The sequence below is a fragment of the Pleurodeles waltl genome, chromosome 5 (genome assembly GCF_031143425.1).
Source record: "Pleurodeles waltl isolate 20211129_DDA chromosome 5, aPleWal1.hap1.20221129, whole genome shotgun sequence".
Classification (NCBI taxonomy): Eukaryota; Metazoa; Chordata; class Amphibia; order Caudata; family Salamandridae; genus Pleurodeles; species Pleurodeles waltl.
This window is the reverse complement of record NC_090444.1, coordinates 1,507,425,776-1,507,443,119: the sequence shown is the minus strand read 5'-3', so window position 1 is coordinate 1,507,443,119 and position 17,344 is coordinate 1,507,425,776. Positions and strand designations below refer to the sequence as shown.

The window sequence follows — 17,344 nt, the reverse complement described above, 5'->3', positions numbered from 1 at the left end:
GCGGTGATCGCAGCTCATCTGCGCAGAACAAGGGTTTCAGTGTTCCCTATCTCGACAACTGGCTGTTGAAGGCATGCTCATCCCAGGCTGTCTCCCAACTCCTGGCTTTGGTGGACCTGCTGCATTCGTTGGGGTTCACAATAAACGTCAAACCTGACTCCCTCTCAGACGCTCCCTTTCATCAGGGCTGTTCTGGACACAGTGTAGTTTCAGGCTTATCTTCCCGAGCGGCGAGCCCAGGATATTCAGTCTATGATTCCAATATTTCAGCCTTGTTTCTGTATTTCGGTGACAGACTTAGGGTGTTGGGCCTCATAGCCTCCTGCATCCTGCTAGTGAAACATATCACATGGCATATGCGGGCTTTGCAGTTGGACCTGAAGTTCCAGTGGGCCCAGCATTAGGGGAATCTCTCTGACATGGTCCAGATATTGGAGGGAACTGCACAAGATCTGCAGTGGAGGTTAGTGAACCGCGATTGGGTCAGAGGCAGATCCCTCTCCCTTCCCCTACCAGATCTGAGAATAGTGACAGAAGTGTCACTCCTGGGCTGCCATCTGGGAGATGCAGGGATCAGAGGCATCAGGTCTCCGGTGGAGTCTGGACTCCACATAAACCTGTTGGTGCTCCGTGCGATCAGGCTAGCATTGAAAGCATTTTCTTCCCTCTATCAAGGGGTAGGTAGTGAAGGTGCTCACAGACAATAACACCACCATGTGGTACTGCAACAAACAGGGTGGGGCCGTGGACCCTTTGTCAGAAGACTCTTTGCCTCTGGACGTGGCTGGAACAACAGGACATTCCCCTGGTTGTTCAACATCTGGCAGGCTCTCTGATAGCCAGAGCTGACAAACTCAGCTGGCAATGCTTAGTCGATCACTAATGGCGTCTTCATCCAGAGGTGGCGCAAGACCTTGGTTAGATCTGTTTGCCTCCGCAGAGAACACGCATTGTCAGTAGTATTGTGGATTGGAGTTTCCAAGGCAGCAATCACTTAGCAACACTTTTTGTCTCAAGTGGAACTCAAGGTTACTCTGTCTTTCCACCCATACCACTTCTCTTGTGGCTCCGGACTGGGCACGGAGAGTCTAGTATCCCTAGTTACTGAGCATGGTCATCAATCCTCCGATCAGACTGCCCCTTCGGAGGATCTTATGTCGCTCAGCAGGGGAAGGTTCTCCACCTAAACCTGCCTTCTTGAGTGGCGATTGAGCGGCAACACTTGACAGCTTTTGACCTTTTGCCTGAAGTCTGTAGCGTAATCATGGTAGCCAGGCATCCCTCCACCAAAATGGTATACGCCTGTCATTGGAATAAATTTGTGGCATGGTGCACAGACAACTCTGTTGACCCCCCCCCCCCCTCTGCATAAAAATCTACACACTGGCCAAGAAGCAACCAGCTGAAGGTCTGCATGCTCATTGCAAGATTCCCTACCGACCCACCTATCCTCCCCGCTCTGCGGTCTGGTTTCTTGGGACAGGGACTCCCTTTTCAGGGCCTTAATTTTGGCTCACCAGTTGTCAATGTTCTTCATGGCTCTACACTTCTGGTGTGGAAAGTCGCAAAGAAAAAAACTGACATCAGCGCACCAGGGTGGCGTCCATATAGGACCCTCGATGTCACATCTGGCGCAGACGACGTTGGCGACGGACGTGGAGTCAATCAACGCCACCCCTGCAGGGGCGCAAGGGGCTGGAGAAAAATCTACGGATCCAGACTGACACCTGGGGGAAATTCTAAGGTAAGGAATCTGCAACTTGATGTTGTCTCTACCAGATAAGGCAGATGAGGTGTTCCCGAAGGTAGGTAACTTGTCCATCGCCTAGCGACAGACTCGATCCAGCAACATGTTAATGCATTACAGTGATCAGATGTTAGACTACGCTTGAAGCGCAGTGGAAGAGATGCACAGGTGTCACTCTTGTTTTTGGCGGCGACTTTCAAATCTTTTTAGATCTGCTTTTTGAGGTAAGTCAATTAGAATCTTGTTTCAACTATTTTTTTATGTTTTTATTTTTTACTATTACGATGGCCCGCCAGCTTTCCAGGACAATCATCCCGGCCCTCACTGCTGCTTGGAGTGCACCCTACTCTGTGTGGGTACTGCTAGTAGCGACCACCTGAGAATGGTCTTTGGTGTTCCCTAATGAATTGTAAACCCATTTATAGATGGTCATCCATTCTTGTGCATGCTTGAAGATTCACTGGTGGACAGGTGTTAATGGTTTTTATTTTAATTTCGAACATAAACATGCAAAACCACCTTCTGTGAGCGTACATTATGGTAAATACCACTGATGAGATTGATAGGCCAAAAAGATCGGATTGCATGTGTTTGTATCTGGAGGTGACTTGGCTGGGCACGTAAGGCTGGATGGACTCTTCGTACTGAATCAGCACCAAGGCAGACTTGTATACAGTGGGTTTCTGCCCAAAGTAATGTAGTGAGCAAAAAACAGTAGACTGGACTGTGGCCAAAAACATTAGTGCTTGGGATTCATTCAAACATTCCACCTATCATGTGTTTTGATTTCCTCAGCTTATGCATGTGTATAGATGGACGTTCATCTTTAAATGGTTTTGCTGTATAGCGTTATTCTTTCCCGAAGCAGTGTGGCCAACACATTGCCCCTAAATACTTTGGAAATATTCGAATGGGTAAGCAAGCATTTGCAAAGCCAATAGCACTGTGCTCTTTTTTTTTTTTTTTTGATCCCGACAAATAGAAAATTTAAAAAACAAAAAAACACCTACCCCCGTGCGGGTCCTCTGCCTCCTCCAGTCTCGCGGCATGCAGGAACAGGCTCCCAGCCTGCCCTGCGGCAGTCCTGACGCTGCTTAGAGTAGTGTTAGGATAGGCTGGGTGTGCCCAGCCAGGGCGCTTCCAGGCAGACTTGGAGCCTGTGCAGGCTCTCTCCAGCCCAGCAACCGAGAGCCCTGTGCGCATGTGTGTTTGGCCAGCCCTAGATGCTGAGCAGTCCCCCTCAGTGCCCATCACTCCTGTGACCCTGCCCCTTTTCCCCCCAAAATGATCAAAAACCTAGTTTATGATTGTGTTTGGGGGGGGGAGGGGGAGTTTGCAGCTGCTGGCAAAGGGAGGGGGGCGGCAACGCTCCTCCACCCTTATGGAGGAGCCGCTCCTGGAAACCATTACTACCATCCTCCATTCCATTCTTCAGTCTGACCATTGTGACTGCTCTGATTGGTCACCAGAAAAACAATTTGTGTAGCTGATAGTCTTGTAAATGTCGGAACGCTTCTTGATGGAAGTGTTCTGAAGTACACTTAAGGATTATAATATTAAGTTGTTTAGTCACATGGCACCTATGCCTGACTATTCTACCACACGGGTAAAGCTCTCAAAGTCTCGATTCAGCATTGGGGCCGTCCCCCCTTGAGACCATAGCTGTGTGTTTGTCCCTGGTTCTATTTTTGTCCTATATGGTACAACTGGTGTCTGGCATAATGCTAATGAAAATATTTGCAGGTTGAGGGCCACTGACCATAAAGCCATTATCAAACCATGTGGCAGCATATTTGGAATGAATTGCCCTCATCGAATATAGGTTATTTGTATAATTCCCTATGGCTCTGTGGGACACAGATTTGCTTTCTAAAAATGCTTGCGGTATGGGCACCACTCACTAAAGTGATTTTTCATTTCTCTACGCACTACCCACCAGGGGTGGCTCCTCCATAAGGGCCGCTGCAAACCTTCCCCCACCTCCCCCCCCCAAAAAACATCATAAACTATGTTTATGATCGTTTTTTGGGGGATAAAAGGGCGGGGCCACGGGGGTGACATGCACATATATTATATGCTATATTAACTGAACTGTGTTATACCTTAGAAGTTCTGTTCTACTTTAAAGAGTATGGTTGAGCAAAGTGTTTCCGTCTCAGCAGAGAGGTCAGACATTTACCAGCCAGAGAACATGAAACTCCGCTACTGCCTTCCTGATTAGATGCGCCAACTCTCCACCTTAATAAGAAGTGCCGGTGTCGCCTCTCAGTGAGCTTTATCTACGTTTTCACTTGGCTAACACACAGGATGCTACCTCTTCCTGACGGTTTATTGGTGTATCAACACAGTTGTGCTAAGGTTGTGGCTAATGTTGTTATGGGCTAAGTTTTATTGTAATTGTGGCAAACAAATCTAAGTTATGCTGAGACTTGGCACACTCATTTCAAGCCCACTTCAGACTTTATAGTCTAGCGTCTCCTCCTTTGTTTGGGTTACTGTTTTACTTGTTTTATTTGCTAATACTATTTCTCAGTAAGGTAATGTGCTGCTGCAGAAGTATTTGTGGCATTTCAGGGCCACAAGTACAAATCTTAGCCAGGTGTCTCAGCCTTCCTGCGGTCCATGGCATGAGTAGCTCGCGTTAGGAAATAAGTTAACTAATTTATTTTATCACCAGTAGGCTATTTAGTTTATACAAATGATAAAGATCAATAAAATGTGCATTCTAAATGCAAGGATAGGGAACAATTTTAAATCGACTACTCAAAGTGCCCAATCTACACTCCTCCCCCACATAAACAAGCATTGGCAAAGCCCATAGGTCTCAGCAATCTGAGAGCGTAAGGCGTTGGCGGTGTTAATGCATTTGTGTATATATATGAAAACTGCCCCAGAGCAATACACAAATACATTGCCAAAACCTATAGCTCTCGGATTGCCGAGACCTATGGGCATTGCCAAAGCTTGTGTCATTTCTAGTACTCCAAACAGCCTACATATAACACTACCCACACGCCCACCCCATTTCTTGTTTGCTTTTCAGGCTTCAAAGTGGTTGCCTTTAAGGCATCTTTCTGTGTACCACTTCTATATGTATTCCTCCATGCCATGGCCATGGCTCTGTCTGACTCATCCTCCTTCCTGTCTTGATCTTCCCTTGCTTTTTCGCTCCTCTCTTCTTTCCCTCTCCCCTACACAGCCACTGTGTGAGTCCACCTCCCCAGTCCTCTTTTGCTTTTCAGCTACTTTATTTGCTTTCAAGGCCCTCAACTACTGCTTTTCCCGTGTGAAGAGATGTCCAACATAGGGCTGGGGCCAAGTCAGTTGCCGTCTTCTTTCTTCTCTGCTAGGGGTTCAGCTAAGCAGTCCTTCTTTCTTGTCAGGTCGCCAGGAATTTGGTGATCTGGGTTCAGGGAAGCCCTTAAATACAAGATTTAGGGGCATTCAAGGGGTCAGAGGGCAGCAGCCAATGGCTACTGTCCCTGAGGGTGACTACACCCTTCCTGTGCCCACTCCCTTGGGGGTGGGGAGGCTCATCCCTGTCCTCCAAACCAAGATGGAGCATTCTGCAGGGAGGGGGGTCACTTCAACTCTGGACACCTTAGGGGTTGTCCCAGTTGAAGTGGTCCTCCTCCTTGTTTTTCCCAAATTTCCCACCGAACCTGCCACCAAAAGTGGGGCTTTGTCCGGGGGGGGCTGGCTTCTCCACTAGCTGGAGTACCCTGGGGCACTGTAACATGAGGCCCAAGCCTTTGAAGCTCACCGCCAGGTGTTACAGTTCCTGCAAGGGGGTGGAGGTGTGAAGCCCCTCCACCCAGAGCAGGCCTTGTTTCGGGCCCTCAGAGAGCACAAAGGCCCTCACCCCATTGGGTCAGAAACATGTCTGTAGTGGCAGGCTGGCACAGACCAGTCAGTCCTACATTAGAGGATTGGGTAAAATATAGGGGGCATCTCTAAAATGCTCTCTGTGTGCTTCTTAGAATAAATCCAGCACTGGCATTAGTGAGGGTTTATTGTGCTGAGAATTTTTATACCAAACTTCCCAGTTTTCAGTGAAGCCATTACGCAGCTGTGATGTTCAAAATGACAAACTGCCAGACCATATACTTAATATGGCCACACTGCACTTACAATGTCTAAGAATGGACGTAGACACTGTAGGGGCATATTGCTTAGGCAACTATGCCCTCACCTGTGGTATAGTGCACCCTGCCTTAGGGGCTCTAAGGCCTGCTAGAGGGGTGACTTGCCTATGCAACAGAAATGTTTTGTGGGCCTGATAGACATGCCATTTCGACTTTGCCTTTTTCTCCCTGTCAACACACACAATCTGCAAGGGCAGTGTGCATGTGTTTGGTGAGGGGTCCATTAGGGTGGCACAACACATGCTGCAGTCCTTAGGGACCTTCCCTGGCCACAGGGCCCTTGGTACGACTGGTACCTTTTACAAGGGACTTATATGTGTGCCAGAGGTGTGCCAATTGGGGAACCAGTGGTAGAGTTTTAGGAAAAGAACAGTGGTGCTGGGGCCTGGTTAGCAGTATCCCAGCATACTTTCAGTCAAGTCAGCATCAATAGAAGGCAAAAAGTGTGGGGGGTGAGGGGGTAACTGCAATAAGGGCCAGTTTCCTACAAATGGTACTACATATTTGTGGTGCTGGAAAAACTGGGTTTGGGCCCCAAGTTTATCCAGTGGTTTCAGCTCTTCAGCTGGACCTTTAGCACAGGTCAAGGTGAGCAGTAGTTGGTCCAAGGTATTAACAATTATCAAGAGGCACCAGGCAAGGTTGGTCCCTCACTCCATTACTTTTTGCCTTGACTTTTGAGCTATTGGTGGCCTGGATTTGACAGCACCCATTAGTCGAGGGCATGCCGTGGGAGGGGCAATGGGAAGATTAAATGACCTTATGTACTGATGATATTCTCCTGTATGTGATTGACCCGGTGATGACCTTGGCCCGGTTAATGCAGGCCATCATCAACTACGGTAGATATTCTATCTATACTATTAATTGGCACAAAGCCATATTATATCCCCTAGAGGGCCGGTACCTCTACTGCTGTCAGACTGAGCAGTGACAATTGATCTGACTAGATTCCGATACATAGAGATTTATGTTACTCCAAACCCAGCTCTCTTTCAGCAGCAAAATCTGTTCACAGTGCTTGATGGATTGCACCAAGAATGTGCGATGATTGGAAAGACATTCTTCAAAAATTAACCAAGATAGCTCCCACGGAATGTAAAACCCTCAGAGGAGGTCTACTGCAGCTTTCCTCTATGTATGTACAAGCCCCTTTTTTCCGCCCATCAGTGTAGTCTGGAACATTCCTCTATCATTAATTCATTAACTCCTGTATCCTGGCCTGCATTTTCTGTCTCTTGTTTGGGTCCAACATCCTAAGGTACAAGAATCTGTGTTAATTTCATCTGCATAGTGCCAGACATATTGTGCATCACATGTCTTGTCTTGCCTTCAGAAAAACGGCTATGCATGAATGATCAGTGTTTGACCATCGGGATGAAGTCGCTGAAGAACGTTTGGCAATGGATACTGAACCAATTCAAACTCTGTGAAAGAGATGAGAATTCGTATTGCCTATCCTCAAACAATGCCACGCGACTTTCATTTTAGGTGAAGCATTGGTTTCATCCGGATTCTGAAGTAAAAATTGGTATATCCTGAAAATTGTTATTAAGAACAACCCCTTCTGCCATTTCATTTATTCGCACTGGTACAAACTCAAAAACCTCATACATAACTGCATGAAACGTGAAAGATTATGTAATAATATCATGAAATAATTCAGGTTAAATTATCACGCGCTATCTGAAACATCATTGTGGAATAACAAAAACATTACTTTGCAAGGACAAACTCTGGAACAATTGGATAAATTAAAAAAAAATACTTTAAAAAAAAAAAGGTTATCCACAATGAGATTTAGAGGGTGGTTGAATCAAATTCTTCATATAATTGCCGTGCCGAACAATGGAGTTGGGAATTGTTGTCAGGTGTTTTATTCTTCCCAGCTTCGAAAATCTACATAAATCTCATAAATGAAAATACACATCTGTTGGGAAAATTCAAATTAGAGTAGGAAACTAACCTCGATTGTACATTTGAGAAGAAATAGTGTAATTTATTTTAGTTAACTGAAAAAGGATAAGCATGAATCTTCAAACCGTATAAGTACAGCAAAAACTAGTTTAATCACATATGGGACTCCAATCACAATACAGAAACTCCAATTAAATGATAACTGCTAAAGATGCCACCACCCTAGAGCTGCTTTCACTTATTCTCCTTCATCTTTTTCTGATACAGGAATGGTGAAAAGAACTAACCAACAAAATAAGAATTGTCGCCCTGTCAACTATAATTTAATAAAATATTCAATTTACTGATCGCAACTGCAGTAAATAATGGCCACATTCCAAAACTGTGTTCTGTGCGGATGCGTCAGTGATAAAATGTGTTTTCGTGTGTTGGAAATCAAGCTGTATATCTACATTAGAATAAAGAACCCTAGAAATTGCAAAGCTAGCCTTGACTTTTAAACTGTGAAATCAACCGTTTTTTTAAAAAATATTTCATGGTCATCGTCCCCTTTCCCTTAACCTTGTGAGAAGCTATTTGTTTTCAGTAAAAAAGTTAATAAGTTTTTGACTGCCTAATGCAAAGGGAAACTTTTTTTTCTGCCTATGTTTTAAGTACTTGGTTAAATTATACACGTTATGCAATAAGGGCCAGTTTATCACCTGTACTGCGCGGTCTGAAAAATAAAAGTTTCATTTTATAAAACAAAAAAGGGATCTGGGGCATTCTGGGGTGAGAACTGTTGATCTGGATGGAGAGCTGGAATTCTTTTTTAGTTGAGTCCAACTTTTTAGTATACTGCTTTATCATGATGTTAAACTTAGCTTTCCTTCTGAGCCTCTGTCAGGTTGCTTACAAGGAGGGGTTGTGGGGTGTGAGTACGGAGATCAGCTTAACCAGTTTGATCCAGTGTTCGGGGTTAATCCACAGTTGCAAAGTCTAGCTGACAGAGGTAGCCAATTGTTCAACTTGTTGTTCCTTAATGTCTCAGTTATGTGTTTTTACGTACTTGGTGCCATACTCAATGCTTGAGATTCACCACCAGTTTGGTCTGGGCTTTGTCCAGATTCTTCCAGCGTCAATTTGAGATCCTCTGGCAATGAACCATGTTACTAAATCTGGGCACCAGACGCTGAAGTACCCATCTCATGCTCCAAGAGTCCCAGTATATATGATCACGGGGATTCCTTCATCATTGGTGCTTACAGTCATCTTTCGGATCTCAGCGCTGACCCAGTTAACTGCCTTCAAAATAAGTACTGCTCAAAAAACTGAAATTAAGAAGCTAGTGATCATAAACATGTCATATTTTGAAGCCATGATTGAAAGGTTTGATTGTGTGGCTATTGCTAAAAAATTCCTTACGTTAATTCAAATAAGAAATACATATGTTCAATCGCATGTGTAGCTGCAGATACACATGCTGTGCATATCTCGCCATATAGTGTTGGGCTCGGAGTGTTACAAGTTGTTTTTGTTCAAAGAAGAGTTTTTTTTTTTCGAGTCACAGGATCGAGTGACTCTTCCTCTCGGTGATAGTGCGCATGGGCATAGACTCCTTTGTTAGATTGTTTTCTTTCCACTGTCTGGTTTTAAAAAATCAAGCAAGGCCTTGAGTGCATCACTGCTGTCAAGGCATGGTTCCACCTGAAAAAAATCAATCGGCGACCGGCCCCTGGGTTCGGTGCCGAAAAAGGCCAAAACACCCCATCAACAGGCCACGCCTGTTTCGGTGTTGGAGTCAAGCAAAAAAATACAAACCTCAACCTCCGAACCAGGCCAATGCCCACCTTCTTTGGATCCAAAATTAATGCGTTCGGCTTCAGAGCTGAAACCTCGGCTATCTTCGGGACTGAAACATCTCGGATCCACTTCGGAGCTGAAAACATCATCCTATACAGAAGAAGCAGGACTTTCGGCCCTAATGAAACATGTGCCCAAAACATCCACTGAACATTCCTCTAAGGGCACAAAAACAACCTCTGAACATCAAATAGAGGAATCTGACATTGAACCAATTTTGGAGGTTATGGACAACAAGCAAAGAATACAAATCCACAAAGAGACTGGGAAGATTATTACTTCTCCACCTCCACAGACTAAAAGAAAGCAAGCATTTCAAGAGACTCTTGATACTGCCAGCAACAATTTTCAAGCAAAACGAAACGCCAACACCTCTTCAGCTTTGTCCACCACATTCACTGCAGCTTTCTTTCTCACCACCACCTATCACTCCACCACCACTACCGTCACCATCACACTCCCATACTTATTCACATGGAGACACAGTAGACCCATGGGATATGTATGTTTCGGATCCTATACCGTCTAATGATCCAGATCTCTACCCTACTAAACCATCCCCACCAGAAGATAGTACGGTTTGTAACCAAGTTATATCTAGGGCAGCTGCATACCATTGGGTCCAAATGCATGCAGAACCTTTAGAAGAGGATTTTCTTTTTAATACACTATCCTTAACCCATAAGCAATACCAGTGCTTACCAATGCTTCCTGGTATGCTTAGGCACGCAGAGGACCTATTTAAAGAAGCAGTTAAAGCTAAGGTTCTAACTTCAATGGTTGACAGGAAATACAAGCCTGCACCAACAGACCCAATCTACATTACACAACAACTACCACCAGATTCTATTGTGGTCAGTGCAGCCAGGAAGCGTGCTAATATTCACTCTTTTGGGGATACCCAACTCCCTGACAAAGAAAGTAGAAAATTCGATGCTGCGGGGAAAAAGGGTGGCAACACAGGTAGCCAACCAATGGCGTATTGACAATTCCCAGGTCCTGTTGGTAAGATACCACAGGGCACATTGGGATGAAATGCAAGAATTCGTGCAATACCTACCCAAGGAACACCAAAAGAGGGTGCAGCAACTTTCAGAAGAGGGTAAGGCTATTACAAATAATCAGATTAGCTTAGAGGAATTAATACTAGCATCACAATCAGACGACATGCATGGTTGAGGTCCTCAGGTTTTAAACCTGAAATACAACAGGCGGTGCTTAATATGCCATTTGATAAACAGCACCTCTTTGGACCAGAGGTAGATTTGACCATTTAAAAACTCAGGAAAGACTGTGATACTGCAAAAGCCATGGGAGCCCTTTATACCACACCTTTTTGGGGTTCCTTTCGGAAACCACAGTTTAGGGAGGTTTTAAATCCTAAACTGCGTAAGCTTCCACCTCCCATCCAAAACAACCACAGCAGTACTATTCAAGATGGTCATTCAGAGGTTCTTACAGAGGACAATCTCAGGGCCAGAGGAAAATTTACAGCCTCAAAGGGTGCTTTCACACCTGCTAAACAATGACTTCCCAAACATCCCACAATCCCATACGTCTCCTGTGGGAGAAAGACTGCAATAATTCTGTTCTCACTGGCAGAACATCACCACAGATCAGTGGGTACTCTCAATTATCCACAATGGTTATTGACTAGAACTCATCTCCACTCCACCAAATATTCTCCCTCGTCCTCACAGACTCTCTCCAGAACACACTGTTCTACTAAAAAAAAGAGGTACAATCTCTATTACTCAAGGGGGCCATAGGCATGGTTCCCATCTCACAGCAAGAGACAGGAGTATACTTGCTATACTACCTTATACCAAAAAAGAATGGTACTCTTAGACCCATTCTAGATCTCAGACCTTTAAATCTATATATCCTGTCAGAACATTTTCACATGGTCACTCTACAGGATGTCATTCCTGTGCTACAAAAACAAGATTACATGACCCACGTTAGATCTAAAAGACGCTTACTTCCACATTCCCATACACCCAGCTCACCACAAGTACCTAAGGTTCGTTATATCAGGCAGCCACTACCAATGCAAAGTACTACCCTTTGGAGTAACAACAGCACCAAGAGTGTTCACAAAATATCTAGCTGTAGTAGCGGCATACCTCAGAAGACACCATATACTTGTCTTCCCTTATCTAGACGATTGGTTAATAAAATCCAGCACCATTCTACAATGCCAACAACACACAATACACAAATTCAACCTTACTTAGGTCCAATTCTTAATACCCAAACAGCATTAGCATACCCAAATCCACAACAGGTACAAGCTTTTCACTACCTCATAGAACAAATGCATGTCAACCAAACTTACACAGTAAGATTTGTCATGAAACTATTGGGAATTATGGAATCATGTATAGCAATAGTACCAAATGCGAGACTAAACATGAGACCACTGCAACAGTGTCTCTCAAGACAATGGTCTCAGACACAGAGTTGGTTACAGGATCTAGTGTTGTTAGACCACCAAACGTACAAATCTCTGCAATGGTGGAATCACAACAACTTAACAAAAGGGCGGTCCTTTCAAGACCCAGTGCCACAGACCATAATCACAACGGATGCATCAATGACAGGTTGGGGAGCTTACCACATAAGCCACTTGGAATTATTAGCTGTGTTCTTAGCCATCAAAGAATTTCAACCTCAGATCATATACAAAACAGTCTTAATAAGGACAGACAACATGACAACAATGTATTATCTGAAAAAGCAAGGGGGGGGACACACTCATCCCAAATGTCCCTTCTAGCTCAAACAATATGGAAATGGGTAATTCACATTCACCTACTAGCGGAATATATCCCAGAAATACACAACCAGCTAGCAGACCTAAGAAGGATGCAGCAACAAATACATGAGTGGGAGATTCACCCACAGATACCTCAATATTACTTTCAAATGTTGGGAACACCAAACATAGACCTTTTTGCAACAAGCGAAAAAACAAAGGATGCCAAAACTTTGCATCCAGAAACCCACAACCTCAGTCCAAGGGCAATGCTCTATAAATCAACTGGTCAGGGATATTTGCTTAAGTTTTTTCCCCTCTCCTGTTAATTCCGTTTCTGGTCAGCAAAATGCATCACACTTCTCTCACCATGATACTCATAACTCCCATGAGGGCATGCCAACAGTGGTACACAATACTCCTAGATCTGTCAGTAGTGTCCCATCACAAGCTTCCAAACAGGCCAGACCTGTTAACTTAGAACAGAGGTCAAATCAGCCATCCGAATCCCAGTGTGCTCAACTTAGCAATTTGGCTCCTAACATCATAGAGTTTGGATATTTACAGCTTACATTAGAATGTATGAACGTTCTAAATCAAGCACGTAAATCAACAACCAGACAATGCTATGCAAATAAATGGAAACGGTTTGTATACTACTGTCAACCTAAAAATATAGATCCACTTAAAGCATCAGTACAAGATATTGTGTGCTATTTGCTTTATTTACAAAAGGCAAACCTTGCTTTTTCCTCTTATGATTCATCTAACAGCCATATCAACCTGCCTACAAAACATACAACATACCTCTCTTTAGAGTTCCTGTCATAAAAGCATTTATGAAAGGACTTAAAAGCATTATTCCACCCAGAACTCCACCAGTTCCTGCATGGAATCTTAATATTGTGCTACCAAGACATATGGGTCCCCAATTCAAACCCATGCACACTTGTGCTATTCAATTTCTCACATGGAAGGTTGCTTTCTTAGTAGCAATTACTTCATTCAGAAGAGTAAGTGAAATTCAGGTATTTACTGTAGAAGTACCCTTCTTCCAAGTACACAAACACAAAGTAGTACTTTTCACATTAATCAGTCAGTGGAATTGCCAGTCTTCTTTCCACAGCCAGACTCTACTGCTGAAAGAGCTCTACACACTCTTGATCTCAAAATAGCTCTAATGTATTATGTAGACAGAACAAAGGACTTTAGGAAAACTAAACAGCTTTTTGTTGCTTTCCAACAACCTCATCAAGGTAATCCCATTTCAAAACAAGGATTAGCTAGATGGCTCACGAGATATATTCAAACATGCTACCTTAAAGCAAAAAGGCAGCTATTAATAACTCCAGAAGCACATTCCACTAGAAAAAAGGGTGCATCCACGGCATTCTTTAGAAATATACCAATGGAAGATATATGCAAAGCTGCTGCATGGTCCACACCACATACATTCACAAAGCGTTACTGTGTGGATGTGTTATCTAGACAACAAGCCAATGTTGGACAAGCAGTGCTAAAAACACAATTTCAACCCAAATCAACTCCTACAAGTTAACCACTGCTTATTTGGGAGGAGAACTGCTTTTTAGTCTATGCACAGCATGTGTATCTGCAACTACACATACCATTGAACGGAAAATGTCACTTACCCAGTGTACTTCTGTTCGTGGCATGTAGTGCTGCAGATTCACATGCGCCCTCCCTCCTCCCCGGGAGCCTGTAGTTGTTGTAGTACTCATTTGTGTGTGTATAAATAAATATATATATATATATTTATTTATTTTTGCATGGACATCTTATTTACTTTTTATATATCTATAGTTGTAAAAAACAATCTTTCACTCCTTACTACACCCTTCTGCGGGAAAACAATCTAACAAAGGAGTCAACGCCCATGCACACCATCACCGAGAGGAGGAGTCACTCGATCCCGTGACTTGAAAAAAGACTTCTTCGAAGAAAAACAACTTGTAACACTCCGAGCCCAACACTAGATGGCGAGATATGCCCAGCATGTGAATCTGCAGCACTACATGCCACGAACAGATGTACACTGGTAAGTGACATTTTCCATGTATATTGCCTAGCCTTCACATTGGTTAGTACTGTCTTCAAATATAATTCAATTGGCTGCAATATTGTAACGGTTGTAAAGAGAGTTACTGACCTACATGTCTCCGGCAAACATAGTTCATCTGAAATTTGGTCTCCCAAATAAAATAAAAGAAGGTGAATATATCAATGAGTTAAAATTCTCATGAATAAACTTGATATTTTCGAAAGATTGAACAGGAGGTTGTTGGGCAGATCTTATTGATAGTCCTAGACTTTTATTATATCACAGGATTATTTTTCTAAAATCACACTATCACTATCTAGTTGCATCAACACAAACGAGCACAATCAGTAATATTTCATCACATTTTGTTATGCTTTATTGTTTTTATTTCTGATTATTTTATCCTTTGTCAGGTTAGGGTGCATATTCTTTATATATTGTGATTTTCACTGAAAGGCATTTTTTTTATAATGGCAAAATGCGTGGTTGTATTTACTTCTCTAACCAAAATCTAACCAAATTGAAGTGAAAGCCCGTATTTGAAATGCTGACATTTGATCCATTGTCTGTAAAACGTTCTTACATGTTTTGTGACAAATGATGTCGTTTTGTTTTGTTAGTGCTGCAGAGATCCACTTGACAATACTCTCTCATTTCAGGTCCACTGGCGAGACTGCAGTCACTGCCTTTGAAATTGACAAGACCTACTCTCCTCTGCATTTTGCCCGTGCGAAGAGCTTCACTGCTTTTTCAGAAAAGCCTCTTTAAAAATATCGCGCCTTTCTCACATTTTCGTGTAACTTTTGCATGAATGATTTAAAAAAAAAAAAAAAAGCATTTATACATGTGTATACAATATAAATGCAGCTGTTTTAAAATGATTGGGGTGGTTTTGAAATCTGAGTCTGGGTGAAATGTTACATCTGATTCACGAAAGAAATATATTCTTTTATTGGTTTGAAATCAAGTTTTTGAATAATTTTATATATGTTTATGTTGTGGAAAACTTTGATAATGAACATGTGTTCTTTTTAATCAAGTCATTTTCAAGCAGATTAGTAAAGAATTATTAGTGGAATGCGCGCAGCTGGCACAACACCTCAACAATATTAAGAAATTGTCCAGCACACTGGAAAAACGTATGAATCCTATTTAAGATGGCTTTATTTTGATTTTAAGCTGCTGTTTTCTGTAATTGTTTTCATGTTACACACTGTTAGTTTTAGTGAAGACGTAGCCCAAAACTTGCCTTGGTATTTTGTACCACCACCGGTGTATGACACTGTCTTTTATTAAACAGCAAACAAGTTTGTTGTTGCAATTTGTGGTGATGTTACGTCCCTCAGCAATGCAGGCGTGTTGAGAAAGTTGGTTGCCATAGTCTGTTGCATGCACACGTCTACCTAAATAAGAAGGTGCCATATATATGAATTTGACATTGAAATACAATAAATTGTGTTGGTCAAACACCATTGTGGCTAATCAATCAGTCCATCAATTAAGTACTTGTAGAGCGCAACTTGTCACCCGCACAGGTATCCATGCACTAATGACATTACATATATGCAACATATGTAGTTTAAAGTACTAGATAGTTACACCTCTTTGATAGTAAAATACAACTTTTTCAAAATATTTTTTTCCGCCTGATATGGTAGTATCTACCTGTAACAGTGATGGGGTCAGCGAACACTGGAGGGCAAACGTAATGCATACACATCTGATGACATGCTGTATTCCTCAATGATGATTAGTACCTTGACTAGTATGGAAGAAAGGAGCATAAGTACCCAACTTTTTGTTGACATTAGATGGTCCAAGACTTGATTTATAACTCCCCGACTATATTGCAAATCCAACTTGATCTAATGAATGCTCAAACTGAAGATGTGATAGCGGAAATATTTTATCTGGAGTGTCTAACATAGGTCCAGAAGTGCCACATTTTCAGGAAATCCACATGTGGCAAACTTTAACACAGTGAAGCTTAATGGAAATCCTTTACGTAGCCAGTGGTTATTCTAAAGCATTGATATTGATCTTGCCCTCCTAGACTTGTGTTGAATGCCACTTCATTAAATGCCATAGGTAGTCTTAATTGACTAAACATGAATCGTGGCTTTTCTAGCTCATTGCTTAAGAGCAGCCTATGTCAGTATGTAATTTTTTTCTTTACGGTGATACTGTAGTATTGATGGAAACCCTTTGGTGCCCATAAGACATGACCTTCCTGTTGTTTTAGAGAATAAAAATACGAAAGCTTGTTTGTGTTGATTAAAGTAAAATGTTGTTCAGATAATCAGAACTGAAATAAATGTTTTCTTCAAGAATCTCTTTCTTTTATGTCAACTACCTTTACTTATCATTCCCCGTGGTAACTTTTAATAGCTTTTCAGATGTCTGAAAATTTTGAAATGCCTTCACTCATTGATATTTCAGTGTCATGATACACAATGTCTTCAAAGGGCAGGGACTGTATCATCCATACAGTAGGGGTTGAGCATATACCTTTCCATGGAATGGGTAATTCTCTAATTAAATGGTTCTGTTAAGCTATTACCCAGAGTGCTGCAAGCCAAAGGTTTTTGTACCCTCCTCCCCAGGTTAAGGTTGTACCTCAAACCTGCTTGCATAGTCTGTGCCACCATGGAAGAAACAAACGGGTCTCACTTACCGTCTCTGCACTAAGACGTGTGGGCTGGTTTAATATGAAGACTACTTAAGACCGGACAGACATTTTTGCCAGGTTGTTTAATTGGGGCCCGCCTTGAAGTTTGAGAAGTCAAGAAATACCACAATAATATATTTACAAATATTTATTATAAATTAACTGTAGAACAAAGACAATGACACCAAATCCTGGTAATAGGAAA

General features: G+C 42.6%; 1 protein-coding gene across 3 annotated transcripts in view; it reads left to right on the top strand.

Annotated features, from left to right (window-relative positions):
- The window catches only part of FBXO9 (F-box protein 9), a 343,828-nt gene extending 327,027 nt beyond the window's left edge, over positions 1-16,801 (top strand). For all 3 annotated transcript variants that reach the window (XM_069235799.1, XM_069235800.1, XM_069235801.1), the window contains one exon: positions 15,131-16,801. In XM_069235799.1, the coding sequence (XP_069091900.1) occupies positions 15,131-15,239 (109 nt within the window). In that variant the 3' untranslated portion in view covers positions 15,240-16,801. The remainder of the gene's footprint in view (positions 1-15,130) is intronic.
- The last annotated feature ends 543 nt before the right edge of the window (positions 16,802-17,344 follow it).